Source organism: Eubalaena glacialis, chromosome 11 (genome assembly GCF_028564815.1).
Source record: "Eubalaena glacialis isolate mEubGla1 chromosome 11, mEubGla1.1.hap2.+ XY, whole genome shotgun sequence".
NCBI lineage: Eukaryota > Metazoa > Chordata > Mammalia > Artiodactyla > Balaenidae > Eubalaena > Eubalaena glacialis.
Window position 1 is genome coordinate 11137836 of NC_083726.1, and position 19993 is coordinate 11157828.

A 19993-nucleotide genomic window follows, 5' to 3' on the forward strand; every position below is an offset into this window, starting at 1 on the left:
CCCATGTAAAGCACAGAGTGAAGACGTCAAAGTTTGTTGGCAGGTTTTACTCATTGGCTGGCCAAGTTTTTGGAGCAGGTCCTTGGGGAGGTAGCATTTCCCTTTCGGCAGAAGCTGTCTTTGGGAACCCTGTAGCTTGTGTGGAAGGTCTAGGAAGGTTCAGATCCAGGTGCTGGAGTGATGGGGGTGGGGTGGGGTGGAGGTGGGGGGGATAGAGTGGGAGTGGCGCTGGCTGCCCAGCACCCGGCGCTCCAAATTCTCTGGCTGGTTTCCTGGTTTGACCTGAGTGACCCACCCGGGGTGGGTGACGAGTGGCTTTGCCCATCCCCTCCTGCCCCTTGTCCCTCCAGCCGGAAGGGTGCTGGGCATCGGGAGCGGTGGCAAAGAAGAGTGAACTTGGAGCCCCCTGTGGAGATCCAGTGCTGCTCAGATCCCGAGGCCCCTCGAGGCTGAGGGGGTGCACTCGCCCTCCCCACCCACTGCAGAACTCAGGCTTTGTCCCCCAGACAGCAGCCGGGGTGACAGAAGAGTTTGGAGTCACCTGGTCCTGGGTTTGATCTCAGGCTGGGTGATCCTAGTGAATCAACTGGCTTCTAAGACCTTCTGTTTCAGCATCGTTCAAATGGGCCACGGCTCCTGAGCCAGGGTGCCCGGTCCCCCAGGGCTGCCTCCAGCACAGGGCCTGGCTGGCGTGGGGCACTGCCCATCACTTCCCTTGACGTTTCCCCTTCTCTGTCAGCTGATCCCCACCTCCCTTCCTGCCCCATCATATCCCCCCCCATATCTCTCCCATCATTCCACACTCAGGGGGTCCCACACTGGCCCCTGCTTGGGGAGCATCCATGTCTTCCCCTCTGGAGAGCCCTATCTCTGACACTAGCTTTCAAGTGCCAGCTTGAAGGCCACCTCGAAGGCCCTAGCTCGCCCTCTGTGTAACTCTGAGGTCCCCTCCCTGTCAATCTTCCGTGGCCCCATCACTTCCTGCCTTGTTTTATGGACACCTGTGATGAAGCCGTATCTTCCCGCTCACATCCTAGACTCATCAGTACCCGATCCTGTGCCTGGCACTCAGTAGGTGCTCATTAAATGCTTATTGACCAGAACCGAGGTGAACTACATTCTTAGGAGCCTCAGGTTCTTGGAGAACAGCTCTGGCCCTGCCCATGGAAGCGAGTCTCCAGCCCAGAGGGTCCCCAGGTCTCCTGCTGGTGTCCCGGAGCAGGGATGCCCGCGGGAGTGGCCAGGGACCAGCCCAGCCCCTGAGGGCCACCCCCCCCTTGAGCTGTTCTGCCAGACCGCAGGCTCCGCCTTCTGCAAACGGCCGTGGGGGCAGCCGCTTGGGTAAGTTCCCCTTCCGCTTCCTCCCGCCTCCTGTCCCGCTGCGGCTGCTCCTTGCTCAGGGTGCCTCTCCAGCTCTCCATACCCCCGTGTCTGCAGAAGCGCTCCGGGCCCTGAGCTGTCAGCACCACCGCCCCCCAGGCCTCGGACACGATGCAGGCCATAAAGTGTGTGGTGGTGGGAGATGGGTAGGTACCCGGCTGGACTTGCTGACAGCTCCGTCCCGGGGTAGCCCTGGACCCTCCCGCCCTGGCGCCCCTGGGGAAGCCCCCTGCCCTGCCGATGGAGGGGTCCCTGGGAGGCCGCCGGAGGAACGGCTCCCTTTTTCTCCCAGGGCCCAGAGGGAACCCCAGGGGTGGGCTGAGGACAGCTCCACTCTCTCTGCCCACCTCACCCCGGAAGCTGCCTGGGTGGAGAGTACAGGACTAGGGTTGGGGGTGCCTGGGGCCCCTCGCCTGCACCCTGAGAGCTGGGGCTGGTCTCCCATGGGCCCTCAGGCTTCGATTCTGTGGATGCCGACTGGGGGCAGGGGTGGGTCCCCAGGCTGACCTGGGCTCTAGTCACTGGCTTGCGCTGCTGTGTGGCCTTGGGCAAGTCACAGCGCCTCTCTGAACCTCAGCTTGGCCATCTGGAAAGAGGCCCATGCCCTCAGGGTTGATGTGGGGTCCCTTGAGATATTTTGACTGGTTGTCCTGCACGTAAGTGTGTTCAGTGAAGCCGGCCTCCTGAGCCTCAGTCTGCGTGGCTGGGGAGGTTGTGTGGAGGCTGTGGTGAGGAGCAGAAGGGGGAGGGGCGTGAGAGACAGAGCTGGGGAAGGAGGAGGAAGGGGTGGGAGGGTGACTGGGGGGGTCAGTGTGGGCCAGGCTGAGCCGAGGCGCCTTCTCAGCTGTTAGATCTCAGCGACCTTAGGTTGTCATGTCCCCCTACGGGCCTCAGTTTCCTCATCTGTAAAATGACAGCTCTGATACGCCCATCTCTCGTGCCTGCCAGCAGCACTGTCTTAGGGTCCAGCCCGCAGGTACCGTCTGGGGTTTTCTGTAGGTCCAACCCCGACACATTCCCACGTGGTCTGGCTGGGCGGGCCTCTTATCCAACCCTCCCATCCTACTGAGGGGCAGCCTGAGGCCTTAAGAGACTTGATTTTCCTGGCCTGGGGTGGGCTGATTCTGATGCACGTTATCTGCCCGCCTGTCCAGCCCTGCTCACTTCTGCTTTATATCTGATCTGAGGAGGAGAGGGCGGAAGCCAAGGGCAATGTTCCAGTCACTTAGAGTTACCTTGTTGGCAGGCCCGGGGGAGTGGGTGGGGAGAAGAGGGCAGCCGGTCCCCTCGGAGCAGGAAGTGATGAAACCAAGTGGGGCAGGGGAAGGCCCAGGGCTACCTGTGCCCCCTGCCCCCTCCCAGCCCAGCAGACTGAGGGCGAAGACTGCGCGAGTAATGGCGATCACTACTAACTTAGTACTTACTATGTGCAGGCCCTGGGCTTAGTCACACTCCTCTATTTTATCCTCCCACCAACCCTAATATTAGGCCCATTTTACAGGTGGGAAAACTGAAGCTCAAAGAAGTTGTCATTTGCCCAAGACCTCATGGGATTTGAATCCTGGTCTCTCTGATTCCTAAACTCCACGCTCTTAACTGCCATGGTGAGGTGGGAGGGAAAGAGGAGGGTTAGGCTTTCCCCAGCATTTGCTGGCTGCTACACTATGCCAGGACAGTGCTCAGTTCTTTTACCGGCTTCGTCTAATTTACCTCTCGGTCCATCCTATGAGATGAACTCACCTTATCCCTATTTTCTGGATGGGGAAACTGAGGCATAGGGAGGTTAGGTGACTTGCCTAAGATCGTGCTACCACTGGGTAGGTGATGAAGCTGGGATCTGGATCCCAGGGGAGTGATGACAGAGCCCTGGACAGGTACCAGGGGCCTCCTGGGGACCCCCTGCTCTTAACCCTCTGTCTCACATCATTGTCACCTGGGGAAGCCTGTTACAATACAAATTCCCAGATCCACCCCACACCTCAGAATCTCTGGGGTAGGACCCTGAAGTCTGTCCTTTAACAAACACCCCAGATGACTCTTAGGACTCTCAGGTGTGAGAACGCTGATACAGGGATTCTCAGACGGGGACACTGAGGCCCAGAGGGGTGGGCCTGGGTCTTCTCTGAGGGCTGGGCTAGGGGACTGGGCAGGTGCTGAGAAACCTCCCTGAGTCTCGGGCAGGGCCCATGACCACTGTCCTCTCGAACTTCCTGTCTTTCAGAGCCGTGGGCAAGACCTGCCTGCTCATCAGCTACACCACCAACGCCTTCCCGGGAGAGTACATCCCCACCGTGTGAGTTCTGTGTGTGGGCGGGGCGCTCGGAGGCTGGGGAGACACGCATCACCAAGCCCACCCCCTTTTCAGGCACATCCTGTGAGCCAGGCCATGCTCTAGCCGGTCTCTGCCTGGCAGAGCTGCCCACTGATTCAGCCGGGGAGGCAGCAACCAGCGCCGGGATGAGTGCCGAGGGCTCCCAGAGGGGAGAGAGGCTGCCGCGGGGTGGGGAGGCGCAGAAGGCGTGCCAGGGAGCAGGTGGCCTTCAAGCAGGGAGATGCGAAGGGCTGGCGTGAGCAAAAGCAGGGTGGAAGAGGGGCTGGGGTGAGTAGTGGAGGGCCTTGACACCGGGAGATCAGAGACATCAGGGCCCACGTGTGTGTCGGGGGAGAGGGCAGTGCCACCTGGAGGCCTGCCCTCATGTTGGATGTGGTGGCAGGGCTGTCACCTGACACACGGGTATGTAGGAGTATGTGGGGTGAATGGGAAGCACCAGTCCCCTCTCACCGATGCTCGGTGGCCCCATGCCTCTCAGGACAGCCCCCCAACTCCATAGCACAGCATCTAGGGCTCTGTGTGGCCTTCTCCCACCTTCCTTTCTGGCTTCATAGCCCTGTACTTTGCTTCTTGTCCCGTCTGCTTCCCGCCCCTGGTCACCAAACACTCCCTGGGCATTTCCACCTCAGGGCCTTTGCTCCAGCTCTTCCCTCTGCCTGGACTGCTTTTCCTTCCCATGTCCACATGTCTAAGACCTCCAGGCCGGCTCCAGTGCCTGCTCCCCCAGGAAGCCTTTCTGATCTAGCCTGAAAGTGTCTTTCACTCCCCAGAGAGACTTTATCTGACCTTTCCCATGATCATGAGCCTACGGAGGGCAGCGGGCCACGTCCAGTTCTTATCGGGTCTCCCCGTTGTCTTAGGAGAGTGTCTTATGCACAGTGCAGTCTACACATTGCCTTAGACACGATATATCTGTTTTGAGTCGACCTGAATTGAACTTCATGGAGAGGCCCTAGGAGGATGGATCACCGCTACCATCTATCAAGGGCCTACCGTGTGCTGGTCCCTGGACGAAATGTCACACATGTGTGACCTCATTTGATGCTCACGGGAGGAGGTGGCTATTATTCTAGCCCCAGGGTGCCCGCGGGGGAAGCTGAGGCTCACGGCAGCTAAGGGCCTGTCCCCCAGGGTCACCAGGTGGGCTGGGCTCCCTCTACTGACACTTCTCCCTGGGACACTGGCCCAGGCTCCAGTTGCCTCAGGGACCCCAGCCCGGGCAGGAGGACGGCAGCCAGGAGAGGGCAGAGAAACCTGGGTAGGAAGCCTGGAAAACTGATTTCTGCCCCGGTTCATTTCCCAACTCCCCCTATGGCGCCAGTGCCCCTCTCCGCATCGGCCCTTACCTGCACGCTCACCATCAATCACCAAATGCCTCCTGGTGCTGAGGGAGGGCTGGCTCTAGACCTGAGTGGGAAGGCAGGTGTAGAATCGGGGAAGGCAGCTCCTGCAGAAGGCCACTATCACCAGGACTGTGCTGGCGCTACCTGTGTCCTGTCTCTGCCTGTTGCAGCTGGGCCGGAGGGCCCACTTGCTCAAAGATATTAGACCAATGGCTTCCCCTCTGTGAGCCTCAGTTTCCCTTTCTTTAAGAGGAGGGGCAGGGCTGGGAGATGCCAAGCTCATCGCCCGGGCGCCTTCCCCGTACAGGGAGATGGGAGGCGAGTTCGCTGGTGCAAGATGGCGGGACCAGCAGAGGCCAAGGTAGGGCCAGTTGCGCTCAGCAGCCCGGAGAGACTGGCCCCTGGTGGCCCCGAGTGGATTCGGTTGTCCTGGACAACCTTGTGGAAGCACAGACAGAATGGACCAGACAAGGTTTACCTTCCCAGGACTCTGAGGGGTTGGGTCAGAGAGCAGGGCCGGCTCCTGGGTGAGCCATCTAGGCAGGCACACACTCAGGTGGGTCCTGCGCTTGGTTTAATGCTCGGATGCCCCCATCCTGAAATTCTTAATGTTTGAACAAGGGTCCCTGCATTTTCATTTTGTGTTGGACCCTGCCAGGTATGTAGCCAGGCCTGCATCCCACCCTCTTTGTCTTCCATACAGAGTTACTCGGCTCTGGACAAGCCCCCAGAGGGGCTCCTGCTACAGTGCTTGCACCCCTGTGACAGGGAGGGGAAAATAAGCCATCCTGAGCCCTTGACAGTGGAGGATGGGGACAGCCGGGGAGAGCGGAGTTGGAGAGAACAGGCAGCCTGAGATCTCTGGCACAGAGATAAAGGTCAAGAGAGCTCTGGGGCTGGGGGTGGTAGGGTTTGCTGGGGCCGGAGGCATGTGCCAGTGGAACCAGATCAGATAAGCGAGAGAGCTGAGCTGAGCTTGCTGCCTCCGGGTTGGGGGATAAGAGCTCAGGGTCAAAGCCCCGTCTCACAGACGGGGAGACCGAAGCCTGCTCTGTGGATGGCCCTGTGTTGGGTGTTGGGGATACAAAGGCAAGGCAGAAAGACCCTGCTCTCAGGTACCTGTGACCTAGGGGTTCTCCCCTTTCCCCTCTCCTTATGACCATTCTCAAACGGAAGCCCAGGTGAGCTTTCAAAAGCGAAAATAAGGTGGAGCCACACCTTGGCCTAAATTCCTCCCTTAAAACCCACCTCTTACTTACTCCATTCTGGTCCTCGGGGACCAGACACGCCAGCCTCCCCCAGGCTTCTGCACTCGCCACTTCCATCACTCGGTTCCCGGCTGAGGTATCCCCTCCCTGACCCACTGTCTAAAGCAGCCCCTCCCTCCGCCCAGGCCCCCTCCATCTCTCCACCCTGCTTGACATTCTTTGTAGCCCTTCCCGATCTGACTTCTCCTGCTGGGATGGAAACTCCATGAAGACAAGGCCCTGGTCTGTCTAGTTCACTAGACCAGGGGTCCCCAACCCCCGGGCCACGGTCTGTTAGGAACCCGGCAGCACAGTAGGAGGTGAGCAGCGGGTGAGTGAGCGAAGCTTCATCTGCGGCTCCCATCGCTCCCCATCGCTCGCATTACCGCCTGGACCAGCGCCCCCACCCTGCATTCCGTGGAAACATTGTCTTCCATGAAAGAAGACATGGTGCCAAAAAGGTTGGGGACCGCTGCACTAGACCAGCTTCTAGAACAGAGATGAGCACATCGCTGGTGCTCTGTAGTGACAGGGCCAGCCTGGCAGGCAGGGAGGGCATGCTCCAGCCTGTCCTGAGAAGGTGCTGGAACTCAGCCACCAGCAGGGGGCTCAGCTCTGTGGGGGCTTGTCTCTGGGAAGGAAGAACACAGGTGGTTAATTTAGGTCCGATGGGCCAGTACTTGGTTTTCACCTTCCTTTGTAAACTGGCAAATCCAGCCCAGATTCTCATAGACAGGATGATATGCAGCCTCCCTAGTGGACGTACCGGAGGCCCTGCTGAGCTTTCCTGCCTGGGCTTGCACCTCCCCCTCACCCCATACTCCTGCCACCAGGCGAGTTATTCCCTCACTGTGTCTTGCTGGCTCAAGCCTCCCCACTGCTCATACACGCCCTCTGTCCCCTTGCATCCCACCTGGGACACCTCTCCGCTCCCCCATCTCCTCCAACCACCCGCCTCTCTCACCGGTGGCTCTGTCTCCCAGCTTCCCCTCTGACCCTTCTCCAAGACTTTTCCACCCAGTGGCCAAGAGGGCCTTTTCCAAATGCAAAGCTGATCATGTAACCCCTGCCTGGTGAAGCCCCTCGGTGGCTCCCCATTGCCTGGAGGACCACGCCCCGAATCCAGCAGTGGTCCATGCCCCACCTGACCTATCAATCCTCCCTGGTCCCCAAGTCACAGCCATGCATGCCCTGTGGTCTCTGTGTTCTGTGAGTCCACCTTCTTTTCCCTGGAGGCTTGGGTGGTGGTCAAGTGATGCCCGGCACTGAGCCCCCTTTCACCTGCCCCCCATACCCCTCCTCCACTCCATGCTGGGGTCAGGGCCGGGCCTGCAGCCCTGGGGGTGCAGAAAGAAGCCACACAGACTCTGGGTGAAAGCACTCCAGCCGTGTGACCGTGGGCAGGTCACTCTCGGGCTTTGACTCTCAGTTTCCTAGTGTGTAAAATGGGCACCACAGTAGAAGCCACTTCCTGGGCTCACTGAAACGATCTAAGTATGAAGGGCCTGGAACAGCACTTGGCACCCCTGGGTGCTCAGCCAGCGTGAGCTCCCTGCCCTCTCCACAGCTCCCGGTCAGCCCCCACACCCCAGCTCAAACTCCACTGAGTCTCCAGCCATGAAGTCGCAGTGATGCTTACACCATGAGCTTTTCTGAATTGGGTAACAGGATCTAGTCCTGGCTCTGCCACCAACTGACTGTGAGATCTTGGGCAAGTCCCTTCCTGTCTGTGAGCCTCAGTTTCCTCATCTGGAAAATGGGAGTGAAGGCTGGCTGCAGTGGTGGTATAAGGTTCCTCTGGTCCTGGCTGCCTGTGGATCTGTGAAGTAGGGGACCCCGGGAGTTGTGGATCATTGTCCCTGCAGTAATCCCTCAGGCTCTGGCAGCTGGTCCTCTGTGGGGGGCTGGTGATGTTTAAGGATGAGATTGTTCAGCTTCTCAGCATCTCCCCATGAGGTGGCTTGAAAGTCCTCTGTCCCTGGATCCTCCTAATGGCCCCAAGAGATAGGGCTTTTTTCACAATGAAGAAAGTGAGGCTCAGAGAAGCTGGGTTACTCACCCAGGGTCACACAACCAGGACAAGGCTTCACAAGGAACTTACTGTTCTCTCCCACCTCTGGGTGGCTATCCCCAGGCGAATCAACCCTCCAGCAGTGCATTTGTCCACTCTCTCGCTCACAAATGAGTGTACAGAGGAAGCCAGGTTCAAATCCTAGCTCCTATGCTTGTGAGCTGGCTGGCCTTGGAAAAGTTATTTGACCTCTTGGGGCCTCGGTTTCCTCAACTGTCTAATGGCAATAACTTGAGTTTCTTTTATCTTGGATCACTTGGGACTTCAAGACCTAATGTATGAAGGTCCCTAGCCCTCTGACCAGCCGCAGAGCAGGTGCTTAGTGCTGCTACAAGTCCCAGGAACCAGCTCTTTCTCCATTGCCACGGCCCCTGAGACCCTGGAGTTGGTTCAGAGAAGACAGATGCCTTTGGCTCAAGGAATCTTGGGGGGCTTTTTGGTGTCAGAATTTCAGACTGGACATTAAAGGAAAGAGTGTCCCTGCATCCTAAGCTCATCCCAAAGAAGTGTTTCTGGCAGAAGCCAAAGAAAGCATGGGCACTTCTTTCCCCATCATGCCCAGCGATGTCTCCCTGAACAGTGCCTTCCGCCTGAAATCCCACTATGGTATGGGTGGTACCAAGAGTAGGTCCACAGAGCACCTACTACGTGCCAAGTGCGATGCTGGCCTTGGTGCAGTGAGGAACAAGCCAGGCTTGATGTCTGCTGTTTGGGTGTTGAGTTCACCACAGATTATTGAGTTGGGAGGGGGTGGGGGCCCCGACCTGGCTGGGGCTCAGGAAAGGCTTCCTGGAGGTGACCTTGAAATGGGACTGGAGGGAGGATGAGTAAGAGTCAGCCCAGCACCAGGAAAGAAGAAGAGTGGGGAGCCAGGGGAGGGGCGTTTGCAGGAACTTTCCAGGCAGGAGGGAGCAGGGCCATCTGCGGAACTTAAGGCTGGACAAGCATGGGGGGTTAAACATGTCAGGTTACCCACTTTTTTTGGGGGGGTTGCCTGTCACAGGACAGATATCTTTGGAGTTGCTCTGAAACATTACGGCTTCTGCAGCCTGTCACTGAGCAGTGTTCTGGGAGGGCTTCATGGAGGAGGTGGCACCCCAAGGGCTTCAGTTCAGTTTGGTTTAACTCTGTTCCGCCTACACTCACTAGGTGCCAGTCCTGAGTCTTCAGAGATGAAACTGACATGGGCCCCACCCTTACGCGGCCCACAGCCCATGGCGGGACAGAGACACACTAAAACCAGTTCATAGTCAAGGCAAAGCAGTTGCCTGAGAGAGGGGACGACAAGCTCTTTCCAGGTCGGGGACAGGGAGGGAGGTGTCTGGGACGTTTCCCCACAGTGGGAGCTTGTGTGATTGCCCTGGAGGCCTCTCTGGTGTTGGCAGGGAGATTTTAGCCTCTGCCCCACCCTATTCCTTCAACATGTGCCTTTCCAGTGTGTGCCAGTGGCATTTCCTGAAATCTCCAGTAACTGACAGTTTTTGGTGTGCACTAGGGGTGGGCTGGAAGGCCAGGGAATTAACACTCAAGGACTTCCCTCTGCCAATGGGAGATGGAGAAGGTGGATAAATACCCCAGCTCCCTGCCTCCTCTGGGGGATGCCCTGAGCTCAGTGGCCCCAGCAAGACGGAGCCCCAGTTCCCGCGCAGTAGCAGCTCAATAGCTGCTGTCCCTTCCCCTCGGCTGCCTGGAGTCACTTCCCAAATAAACCACTGGTGCCACTCGCTCATCTCAGGGTTTGCTTCTGGGGGGATCCAACCTAAGATGGGAATGAACACTCATTCAACAAATATTGGGTGACCAGCCGCAGCGTCCAGCCTATGAGGTGGGTAAAGTTTATCCTGATCATGCCAGTAGAGACAATGTTTTCCTCTTTATGCTTACCTGCGTTTAAAATTTCTTATGTCATAGATCAGTATTTAAAAAAAATAAAAAATAAAACCCAACTGCATAGTGCTTTGTGACTTTGGTCCTGTTGTAGCCCCTGTCTGGGTCTTGGCCTCTGCCATGGAACCATGGACTGCAAGTCCCCAGACTCTGAGGCTGGAGACTGACCCTTCTATCTTACCTGTTCCCACAGGTTTGACAACTATTCAGCCAATGTGATGGTGGACAGCAAGCCCGTGAACCTGGGGCTGTGGGACACGGCAGGGCAGGAGGACTACGACCGCCTCCGGCCGCTCTCCTACCCGCAGACGGTATGCTGCCCCACCCCCTCCTCGTGGTCCTGGGCTTTGCGTCCCTGTTGCCTCTGCCTGGTGAACCGTGACCCTCCCCTTAAGGCCCAGCTCAAGGAGTCCCCGCCCTCCATCAGTCCCCTGTCATTACTGTGCCCTCTGTCTTCCCAGCCCCTCTGCCTCTTGGGCTCTGGCACCACCTGGTTCTCAGTGGGTGGGGCAGGCAGACTCTGGACCAATGGGAGTTCAGGATGGCCAGCTCTGGGGGTGCTAGGGGAGGGGAGGAGTGATGGGGGCACATCTGCAGGTGGCCCTGTGGCTGCTGGGCTCTCTCTCCCGGGTGGCAAGGAAAGCGCTGGGGCTGGTGACCAGACAGGGGGTGGGGAGTGGGTAGTGAGTGCCTGGTGAGGAGCGTGGATTCTGGAGTTCCAGATGGCAAATGCTTTAATCCTTGTAAGCCTCACTTTCCCCATCTGTGGAATGGGGTAGCAGCAGCACCGCTACAGTGTTGTGTGAAGATTAACCACTTAGAACAGGCTCTGGCCTTTAGGAAGTGTTGGATAAACAAGCAGCAGCCTGGTGTAGAGGTGGGAAGGGAATCCCTACTCTGCCAGATCCTAAGCGCCCAGCATCCCCTGGGCTGCTCCAGCCCTCAGTGGCTGCCCAGGTGTGGGAGGGCCCAGGCGGGATGCCTCCAGGCCTCCCCTCACGAGTAACCCTTGTCTGACCCCCCAGGATGTCTTCCTCATCTGCTTCTCTCTTGTCAGCCCAGCCTCCTATGAGAATGTCCGGGCCAAGGTGAGCAGGATGGAGCGGGGGTCTTGGGGGGATGGGGCAGGTGACCCTGAGGGAGGGGAGCACGGGAGGGTGGGACCGCTGACTTTGGCCTGCCTCTGGGGCAGCAGAGGATGTGGGCAGAGAGGGTCCCTAGTGCCACCCAGGGCTGGCGGGGGGGACTGGGGGTGAGACTCAGAGGGGGTCTCAGAGGGGGCTGTGATAGTTAGCTTTACTCTCTAACCTGTCCTCTGTCCTCCCCACACACCCTCATGCCCCCCTATTATCTCCTCCCAACTTGGTGCCCCTCTTCTCCCCCTACCCCCTGCACAACCTCCTGCCCCCACCCACCGGCCCAGTGGTTCCCGGAGGTGCGGCATCACTGCCCCAGCACGCCCATCATCCTGGTGGGCACCAAGCTGGACTTGCGGGACGACAAGGACACCATCGAGAAGCTGAAGGAGAAGAAGCTGGCGCCTATTACTTACCCGCAGGGCCTGGCGCTGGCCAAGGAGATCGGTACAGGGCTCGGGCTCAGACAGGGGAGCTGGGTGCAGGGTGATTGCAAACATAGCTTCCAGGGCCAGGCTGTGCGATTCCACCCTGGGTGTGCCGTGTACTAGCTGTGTGACCCTGGACGAGTCACTTAGCCTCTCTGGGCCTATGTTTCCTCATCAGTGAACCATGGCAACAGCAGTAGCTCTGGGTGATTGGGAGAATTAAATGAATTCACACCCATGAGCTCCTAAAGCAACACTGCACATGGGAAGCACTCTGTTAATTATTATTATAGTATTAGTGTAATCCATAAACAGATATTGAAATAAGTGCACTTGGACAGAGAGAAGCAGGGATGGAGTGGGGTGTACTGTGGTTTCTCAGAGGACGAGGAGCCAAGTCAAGCTTGGGTTTTCCGGGAAGGCTTCCTGGAGGCGGTGCTTCTGCTTGGGTTTGAAGGGTGACGGCTTTCCCTCTGCATCCTTCTCACCCCCCATTCCTCACCCTCCTGGCTTCTCAGCCCAACTCCTCTTTGCCTCCCGGCCACTGGGCCAGAGAAGTGACTGCTCAGGGTCACGCAGCTGGTAGGTGGCAGAAGCAGGATTTGAACACCGGACCACAAACCGCTGGCTTGGGGGCCTCCTCGTGGTGGCTCAGGGCTGCCTGCACCAGGGAGGTGATGACCGATGGGTCTGGCCTCTTCCGTGGCATCCAGGTCTGCTGTCCTTTGTCAGGCCCTGACCTGCCTGGGGACAGGGTACTTGCCCAAGAGCCTGGGACCACCAGTGGGGTTTGGCCACTATGAGCAGTGACCCAGCTGCCCAGGGTGCTCTGCGTCACCACAGGGTCCTGCAGACCCAGGGTTTGGCCCCTGAATTGGTGGGGCCTGCTGCAACCCATCCCTCCCTCAGCCCTACCACTCTTCCTTCCGCCGGAACTGGGAGGGCCCTGGGGACTCACATCTCTTCACAGGAAGAGAAACCACAGCCGTCACCCCCTGCTTCATGTGACTAGTCCAGTGACATGGCCGTCTTTCCCAGGGGCCCCCGCTGCCACTTAAACCCTGGGTCCTATGCCCCATCCTAGGGGCTCTGGTTCTCAGGCCCTCTGGTCTTTCGTCACAAATATTGGGGATTGCACCCCTGCCTTCTCTTCTTTCTGAACAGCCTGTCCCCCCGGACTCCTTCCACCCAAGACAGTGACTCTCCAGCCTGTGTCCGACCCCGTCCTTCTTAAAGCACAAGCTTTGGGATAAGATGGGGCCTGGAAGCCTGGATTCTGGTCCTGGCACTGACTGTCTGTGTGACCTTGGGCCAGTGGCTCCCCCTCTCTGGACCTCAGTTTCCCCATCCGTACTAGCCAGCCTACACACTCCCTAAAGTTCCTTTCTCCTTCATGAGGAGATGACTTGGGGTTCCTGCCTTGGCCTCTAGCCAATCTGTCTTGGAGCCAATACCAGCTGGGGGTGGCCAGGGGCAGTGACTAATGACTTTGAACTTGCCTCGGACCAGCCCAGGCCAAGGGGGAGAGCTGGGGGACCTGCAGGCTAATGAGGACAGCAGCTGCCTCTGTCCACCAGTCCAGGGTGACAAGTTGTGGGGCAGCTCTGATCCCAGATGCTAATCACAGGATTGAGCGCTTCCTGGGTGCTGGGCCTGTGCATTCTCCTGCTTCATCGTCATAGCAACTATGAAGGAGGGACTCTCATCACCCCACTTTACAGAGGAGGAAACTGAGGCTCAGGGAGAAGTCACTGGCTCAAGGCCACCCAGCCGGGATGTGCCAGAGCCAAAACTCGAATCCGGGCTGCATGGCTCCCTCAGTCATGATCAGGGTGGTCTGCTGCCCCCACAGGTGGGAGACTGGGGCGCAGAGACGGGGGACAGGCTGAAGTCCTGGAGTGGCCAGGCCCCCAGTCAGGACCCTTTCTCTAGACACTACTGATCCAGGAAGCAGGAGGGTGGCAGGTACCAGGGAGGACGCAGCTGGAGGGTCTGGAAGAAAGAAGTGGACACTGGCTACGGTCCCTTGCAGGGAGACAGTGGCCAAATGCCCAGTGACACCCTTCTAGAAGGGCACAGAGGGTTATGGTGACGAGACTCCCAGACCCAACTAGGGGTGCTCCGTACCTGCCAGCCGAGCCCTGGGACCACTGCCTGTGCTCCCTGGTGGGACAATGCTCCCCCGTGCAAGGGAGACATCCAGCGTGTGACTCAGGACAAGTGACATCCTCTCTGAGCCTTGGTTTCCTTGTCCTTGCCCCACACTTTCTTTCCCTCGTCCCTGGGCTGCCCCTCCTGAGATCCTGGCTCCCCTCTCCCAGCTGTGTGTCTCTGGCCCCGGGGCATCCCCTCTCTGGGCCTGATTCCTCACCTGGGAAGCGGGGAATCACAGAATTTCTTCACAGGGTTGTCGGAAGCGCCCAGCTCAGTGCCTGGCAGGGAGCAGGTGCTGATCAGTGTTGGTCTGCTTCCTTCCCCCCACAGAAGAGCAAAGTTCCCCCTTCCTGCCCCTCTCCTTCTGTTTCCTGAAATCGGCCCCCAGGCCTCTCGCAGAGGGGGTTTTTCAGTTGCTCACTTCAGGGAGACTGCTTGGGTTGTAATGGACACAGGAACTTGCACAGGTTCCTTCCAGAAGGTCACAGAACACTGCCCCTGGGAGTGGGGCTCAGCCTGCCTTCCTCACTGTCTGTGCCCCGTGCTCCAGCCCTGAGTGGTCACGTGGGAGAAGGCTGGTCCCCTCATGGGGGAATGGGTGCTCCCCAGTTCCCATTCCTCTTGCTGAGGGCCCCCAGCTGCCCCTGGGGGAGGGGAAATGTCTAATGTGTGACTTTGGATAAGTGACTTTTCTGAGCCTCAGTTTTCTCATCTGTAAAGTGGGGAGATGCGAAGGACTGGTTAGATGACATTTGGAAGGTCCTAGTGAGCGGGCCACGGGTTCCTCAGGCCTCCTGGGGGAAGATGGAGGCAGGCATGTGGCAATTATCTAGAAGAAAGTGAGGCGCCGAGAAATTTGGTCACCGTAGCTTGAGTCCCTTTCTTACCAGGAAGGTATCCTTCCTCAAATTAAGGACTTTTGTGTCCAAGAAAGACACAGACCTGCTCTCGTGGGGTGTCTTAACCTCTCCCTCTGAATAAAACTCTCCCTTTCCGACATGAGGAGACTGAGGCACAGAGGGGTAAATACCCTGCTCTGAGTGACACAGCGCAGGTGGCCACCACGGCCGGTGCAGTTGTATGGCGTGGGAGGGGGTTTTGCCCAGCCCTGACCTAGGCCTCTACCCTCTTGCTGCCCTAACCCAGACTCAGTGAAATACCTGGAGTGCTCGGCCCTCACCCAGAGAGGCCTGAAAACCGTCTTTGACGAGGCGATCCGGGCTGTCCTGTGCCCCCAGCCCACGCGGCCACAGAAGCGGCCCTGCAGCATCCTCTAGGGGTAAGAGGCCTCCCTCCCCCCCCTCTCCCCCCCCACACACAGCAGGCTCTGGCTGGGAGGGAGGCGTCCAGCCACTGTTCGGTGGCCCTAGGTTTCATCGGGAGTGGCATTTAGGCTGGGACAGAAGAGGGACCATCAAAGGGGCTTCAGGTTGCCCATTTGCCTGAGCCGGTCCTGCTCTGTGAGCCCAATTCCCAGAAGGAAGATTCAGAGTGTCAGAAAATGCCAGGTAACCTGAGGCAAGGCGTGGTGTCACTGAGCTCCCCCTCTGCCGTCCCTGCAGCAGGGCGGGGAGGATCACGGCAGAAAGATACCTCAGCCCCTACCCCTTGGAAGAGGCCAGTTGAGCCGGGGAGACCTGACACCCACATATAGGGGTGGAGGTAGGGCAGACTGAGTTACGAGGCTACTGGGGCAGAGAAGGGATGGGTAGGGGTTGGAGGCACCCACAAGGCTTCCAGGATGGGTGGGACAAGAAGGACGGAGAGGACTTGGCCAACCTTGAGCAAAAGCTGGGAGCTGGAATGAGCCGTGAGCCAGGAGAGCCGGGAGTGGGCTGTGGATTCTGCTTGGCCCCAAATTCTCACCCACTGTCTGTCTTCCTTCCAGGACACACCCAGCCCTCCCAGCCAGATGGTTCTGACCCTCCAGGGCCCCCACCCAAAGCCCCATGGCACCCCCGCTGGCCATGCTGTCCCTTTCCTGTGGCGTTTCTTAGCAAGATGGCTGCAGAGCTTGGTTCATCATCTTCTCTGTGCTGGAGTCCCCCCTGGGGAAGAGTGTGAATTTGTAGGTGCTGCGTCCCCATCCCCTCATGCTCCTGCCTTCCCAGGGGCCAGAGGGGAGCCCCAGGACCGATAAGCCACCCCTGTGTTGCTGTGGTCAGATACCACACATGGCATCATCTACCTGTTTACTCCTCCCTCCCAAAACCTGCATCCCCTCTGGAAACTTCGGGCCAAATGGTTGCCGGCCACCACTTATATACCTTCAGGGATGGGTCTCTCACTCTCCCATGAGGCAGTCTACTCCAGTATTGATGGTCTTGCTTGTCTGAGAGTTCTCCTACTGAGCTAAATTAAGTGTCTGAGAAGTTTGTTCTTTTGGTCTTAGTCCTCCTTTTGGGGACAACATAAAACATTCAGATTTTCTAAATCTCTGTGGGCACCTGCCCAGCCAATCAAAAGGCTGGGTCCTGCTGACTCCTGCCACCTCTCAAGTCTTTCTGCTCCACTCACAGGATCCTGAGCTACATTTACCTGTGACAGTCTTAAAACTTTCAGACCCTGCCAGTCAGGATTTCTGTCATTTCAAATAGAAACCCAATTCAACCTGCTTAAGCAGAAAATAAATTTACTGATTCAAGTTTGGAAATATCATGACTTCAGGTGCAGCTTGATCAAGGAGACTCAAATGATGTCATCAGAGCTCACTTTCCTGTACCTTCTGATGTCTGGTTCATTCTTAGGCAGGTGACTCTCAAGGGCTTCATCCTTCCAGTTTCAAGTTCAGCAAAAAAGAGCAAGTGTCTGCCCCAGGCAAAGTTCTAATTAAGGTTTACTTTGATTGGACCAGTTCAGGTCTTTTCAACCAATCACATTTGTCAGGAGAATGCTGTGTTCTGATTGGTCAAGCCTGGACTACATGCCACACTAGAGCATGGAGCGGAGGCAGCCCTTTCAAAACCATACCCACTAGAGTGGAGGGAGGGGTTGGTTCTCAAAGGGAGACTGAGAGCTTTGCCAGAATTTGGGAATATGGGTGTTGAGCAGCCAGAAACCCCTAGTCTCCACTATTGGAGGTCCCAGGAAAGTGTCCCAACAGTGTAAGGAAGCAATGCCGGTCCCAGCAGGCACAAAACACAGGCAAGTTTCTTTAAAAGAGAGATGGGGCTGCTGTAAGGATTTACGAAGCTCATCCCTAAAGTGTCACGGTACAGGCATGGAGCCAGTCCCACCTCAGTGTTTGCTAATTCACGAATGCCAGACTTCCCAATCCTCCAGACGACTGTGCTTCTCTATCTAAATGTCATCCATCCATTCAACACAAATTCACTGAACACCTACTCTGTGCCAGGCATTGTTCTGTGGTCCAGCGGTACACCCAAGTTCTTGCCCTCAGGGGCTGACACTCTAGAGAAGCTAAAATAAAGGATTAAAAAAAAGAGATATAAGATCCCGTCCCTGACAACACAGAAGTTCCCCCAATTCCCAGCCAGTGAAATGATTTGGGTTTCATTTTCTGCTCTTCCAGGCCCCCGGCCACTTCCACTGCCCCTCGTTAAGTCCTGAAGTTCTGATGCAAGATCTCAGCTCACTGGCCTCCTGAGAGCCCAACCCTCTTGAAAGGGAAGGGGTGCAGGGGGGAAATCCCATGGCCTTTCTTAATTTCAGCTCAGACAAGGTCGTTATGCTTTTAAAGTTACTTCTCTGAAACAAACCAAAAAACCATTAACACCCCTGCCCCACCCCCCAACACACGACACAAACACAGACGTGTATCGGTCAGAACTCATGTTTTAATCCAATGTTTAAAAGTCCTGAGAAGCCCCTTCCAGTGGGCCAGAGTTGAGGAGAGCCTCTTTCTGTTTCCTGCTCTTCCGGGGCCTCGAGATAAACTTCAGGACCATCCTCGTGGCCCCAAGGACTGACTGCACCCCACCTCCCTCGCTCGTCCTGCGCTTACACCTCCTCTGCCATGTGCCTCTTCCCCTGAGCCTACCCCAGTGGATACAGTCCTTGTTTTATACCAATAATAAAGTCAGGAAATAAATTCTCTCACCATTGTGTGGTTTCACCCAGCACATATGATCTCATTTAATTCTCCTAGCAGCCTTCCAATGTAGTACTAACAGCTCTGTTTTGCAAAGAAGGAAACAGAGGCACAGGAGTTAGAGCTCAATTCACTAAGGCAGACACTGTACTTTTCCACCTGATACCACTACTTCCATCCTCTTTGCTAACAGGATTCTAGTTTTGTGCAAAGCAGCAGTGTAATTAGCCCCAGACAAAAATACTTGTTCCCAGCCTGCTTTGCAGCTGGAGTTCCAAGTTCGCACAGTTCTGGCCAACAAGACATAAGTGAAAGTCAGCTGGAAAGGTAGCTTCTGTGAAAGTTTCTGTTTTCTTCCATAAAAAAATAAGGGACCCAGCCGACACTGACCATTGCCCTGGCCCCTTCCCTGATGAATACTGATGAGATGTCTGGAGCTGCAGCAGCCATCTTATGAACCTGAAGCCACAAACATGAAAATACAACCTAACATACGAAGAATGGAGTAGCAGAAAGATAAAAAGAGCCTGGATTCTTCACAACTTTGGTCAGCAGCTGAACAAATGCCAGTGGCTGCCTCGTTAAGGGAACAGAGCAAAAATGAAATCACTTATTTGTTTATGTCACTGTTAGGCCTTCTGTTACTGTTAGTTGACAGCATTTGTAACTGAGGTCTTAGGACTCCCAGCTCTGTGCTCCTTCTGCTGTATCATTGTGTCCAGAACTCACTGGGTATGGGGTGAGTCACTCGTTTCTGCTTTGCAAATTGGCTGAGGACCAGAACCCCTTCAGATAGGAAAGAGAAACCTCGAGGGAAGTCGGTGAGGAGTTTTGAAACAGGAAGAACTGTTAGTTGTGGGCAGGAGCTGACAACATGGTGATGCTCACTCATTTGACAGCAGCCACTTCCATGGACCCACCTGGTGCCAGGCCCAGGCTGGGTATCAGGGCTTGGGTGCATTATATTTGGCCTCTTGCAATAAAATCATCATCTGGTGGGCAAGGAAAGCACCTGCCAGATAAGCCTACTTCATTTGGGACTCTCTGTCTTGGAGCCTGGCTTCTCCTTGTGTCTTCTTCCAAAGCAGAGGCCTGGGAGTCCCGCTGGCTTCTCCCATTCTGTCCCCCCAGCATTCACTGGACACCAAGCCTGGAAAATTCAGCTTCCCAATATCTGTTAAACCCACCCCTCATCTGGCCCACTGCCACTCCCTACTATAGGTCTTGCAACCATCCCCTGGACAGTAGCTATGGCCTCCTCACTGGCCTCCCTGCCTCCACTCTCCCTGCCTTCTCCAACCTTCATCAGGAAGCCTGGAGGAATCTTCCTCATTTACAAACATAATTATGTCACTCAGATGCCTCGATGTAGTGTCACCATGATCCTAGCAAGTACCTGGCACCTAGTAGATGCTGATAAATGTCTGTTGTTTATATAAATGAATAAGCAGGTGAAAGAACGGACTTTAAAGGAGAGAGAGAGGGAGACCCAAGCCTTCTAGTGACCCAGCTGAGCCCAGCCTTCCAGCATCCTCACCATGGCACCAGTCATGTGCATGAGCCATCTTGGATGTGCCAGCCCAGTCGAGTCCCCAGATGACTGCAGCCCCAGCCAGCACCGTGTGGCGCAGACGAGCCACTCCACTGAGCGCAAGCAACTCACGCAATCATGAGAGATGACACAACGGTACACTGAAACAATGCCTCTTCTGGGGCCAAAGTCCTTGCTGTCTCTTCCTTTGATCTCTTACTTCTCCTCCCTACCCTCTTAACTCCTCCACTGCCCAAGAAATATTCACCTCTGGGGACATCTGATTCCACCTAGGCCTCATGGGACGTGCGAGGCAGGGCAGAGTAAGCTCTGGGGAGTGAGACAGAGATCTAGGATAATTCTAGAAGACTTCTGAAGGCTTTGAGAAAGTGAGATGATGAGCAGTCATCCATATAATCTGAGGTTCAGATCA

At 56.5% G+C, this 19993-nt stretch overlaps 1 protein-coding gene across 1 annotated transcript; it reads left to right on the plus strand.

The window, feature by feature from the left end:
• The first annotated feature begins 1388 nt into the window (after positions 1-1388).
• Positions 1389-17999, plus strand: RAC2 (Rac family small GTPase 2). Its single transcript, XM_061206334.1, has 7 exons — positions 1389-1526; positions 3602-3673; positions 10454-10571; positions 11286-11348; positions 11684-11843; positions 15125-15257; positions 15867-17999. Exons 1-6 carry the CDS (start codon positions 1492-1494, stop codon positions 15253-15255), a joined length of 579 nt encoding a protein of 192 aa, XP_061062317.1. The 5' UTR covers positions 1389-1491; the 3' UTR covers positions 15256-15257; positions 15867-17999.
• Positions 18000-19993: the final 1994 nt, after the last annotated feature.

Bases quoted from the DNA above. Each gene is read 5' to 3' on its own strand.
- RAC2 (XM_061206334.1), top strand. From the start codon at position 1,492: ATGCAGGCCATAAAGTGTGTGGTGGTGGGAGATGG. The intron at 11,349-11,683 runs GTGAGCAGGATG...CCACCGGCCCAG, and splicing joins ATGAGAATGTCCGGGCCAAG to TGGTTCCCGGAGGTGCGGCA. The intron at 11,844-15,124 runs GTACAGGGCTCG...GCCCTAACCCAG, and splicing joins GGCGCTGGCCAAGGAGATCG to ACTCAGTGAAATACCTGGAG.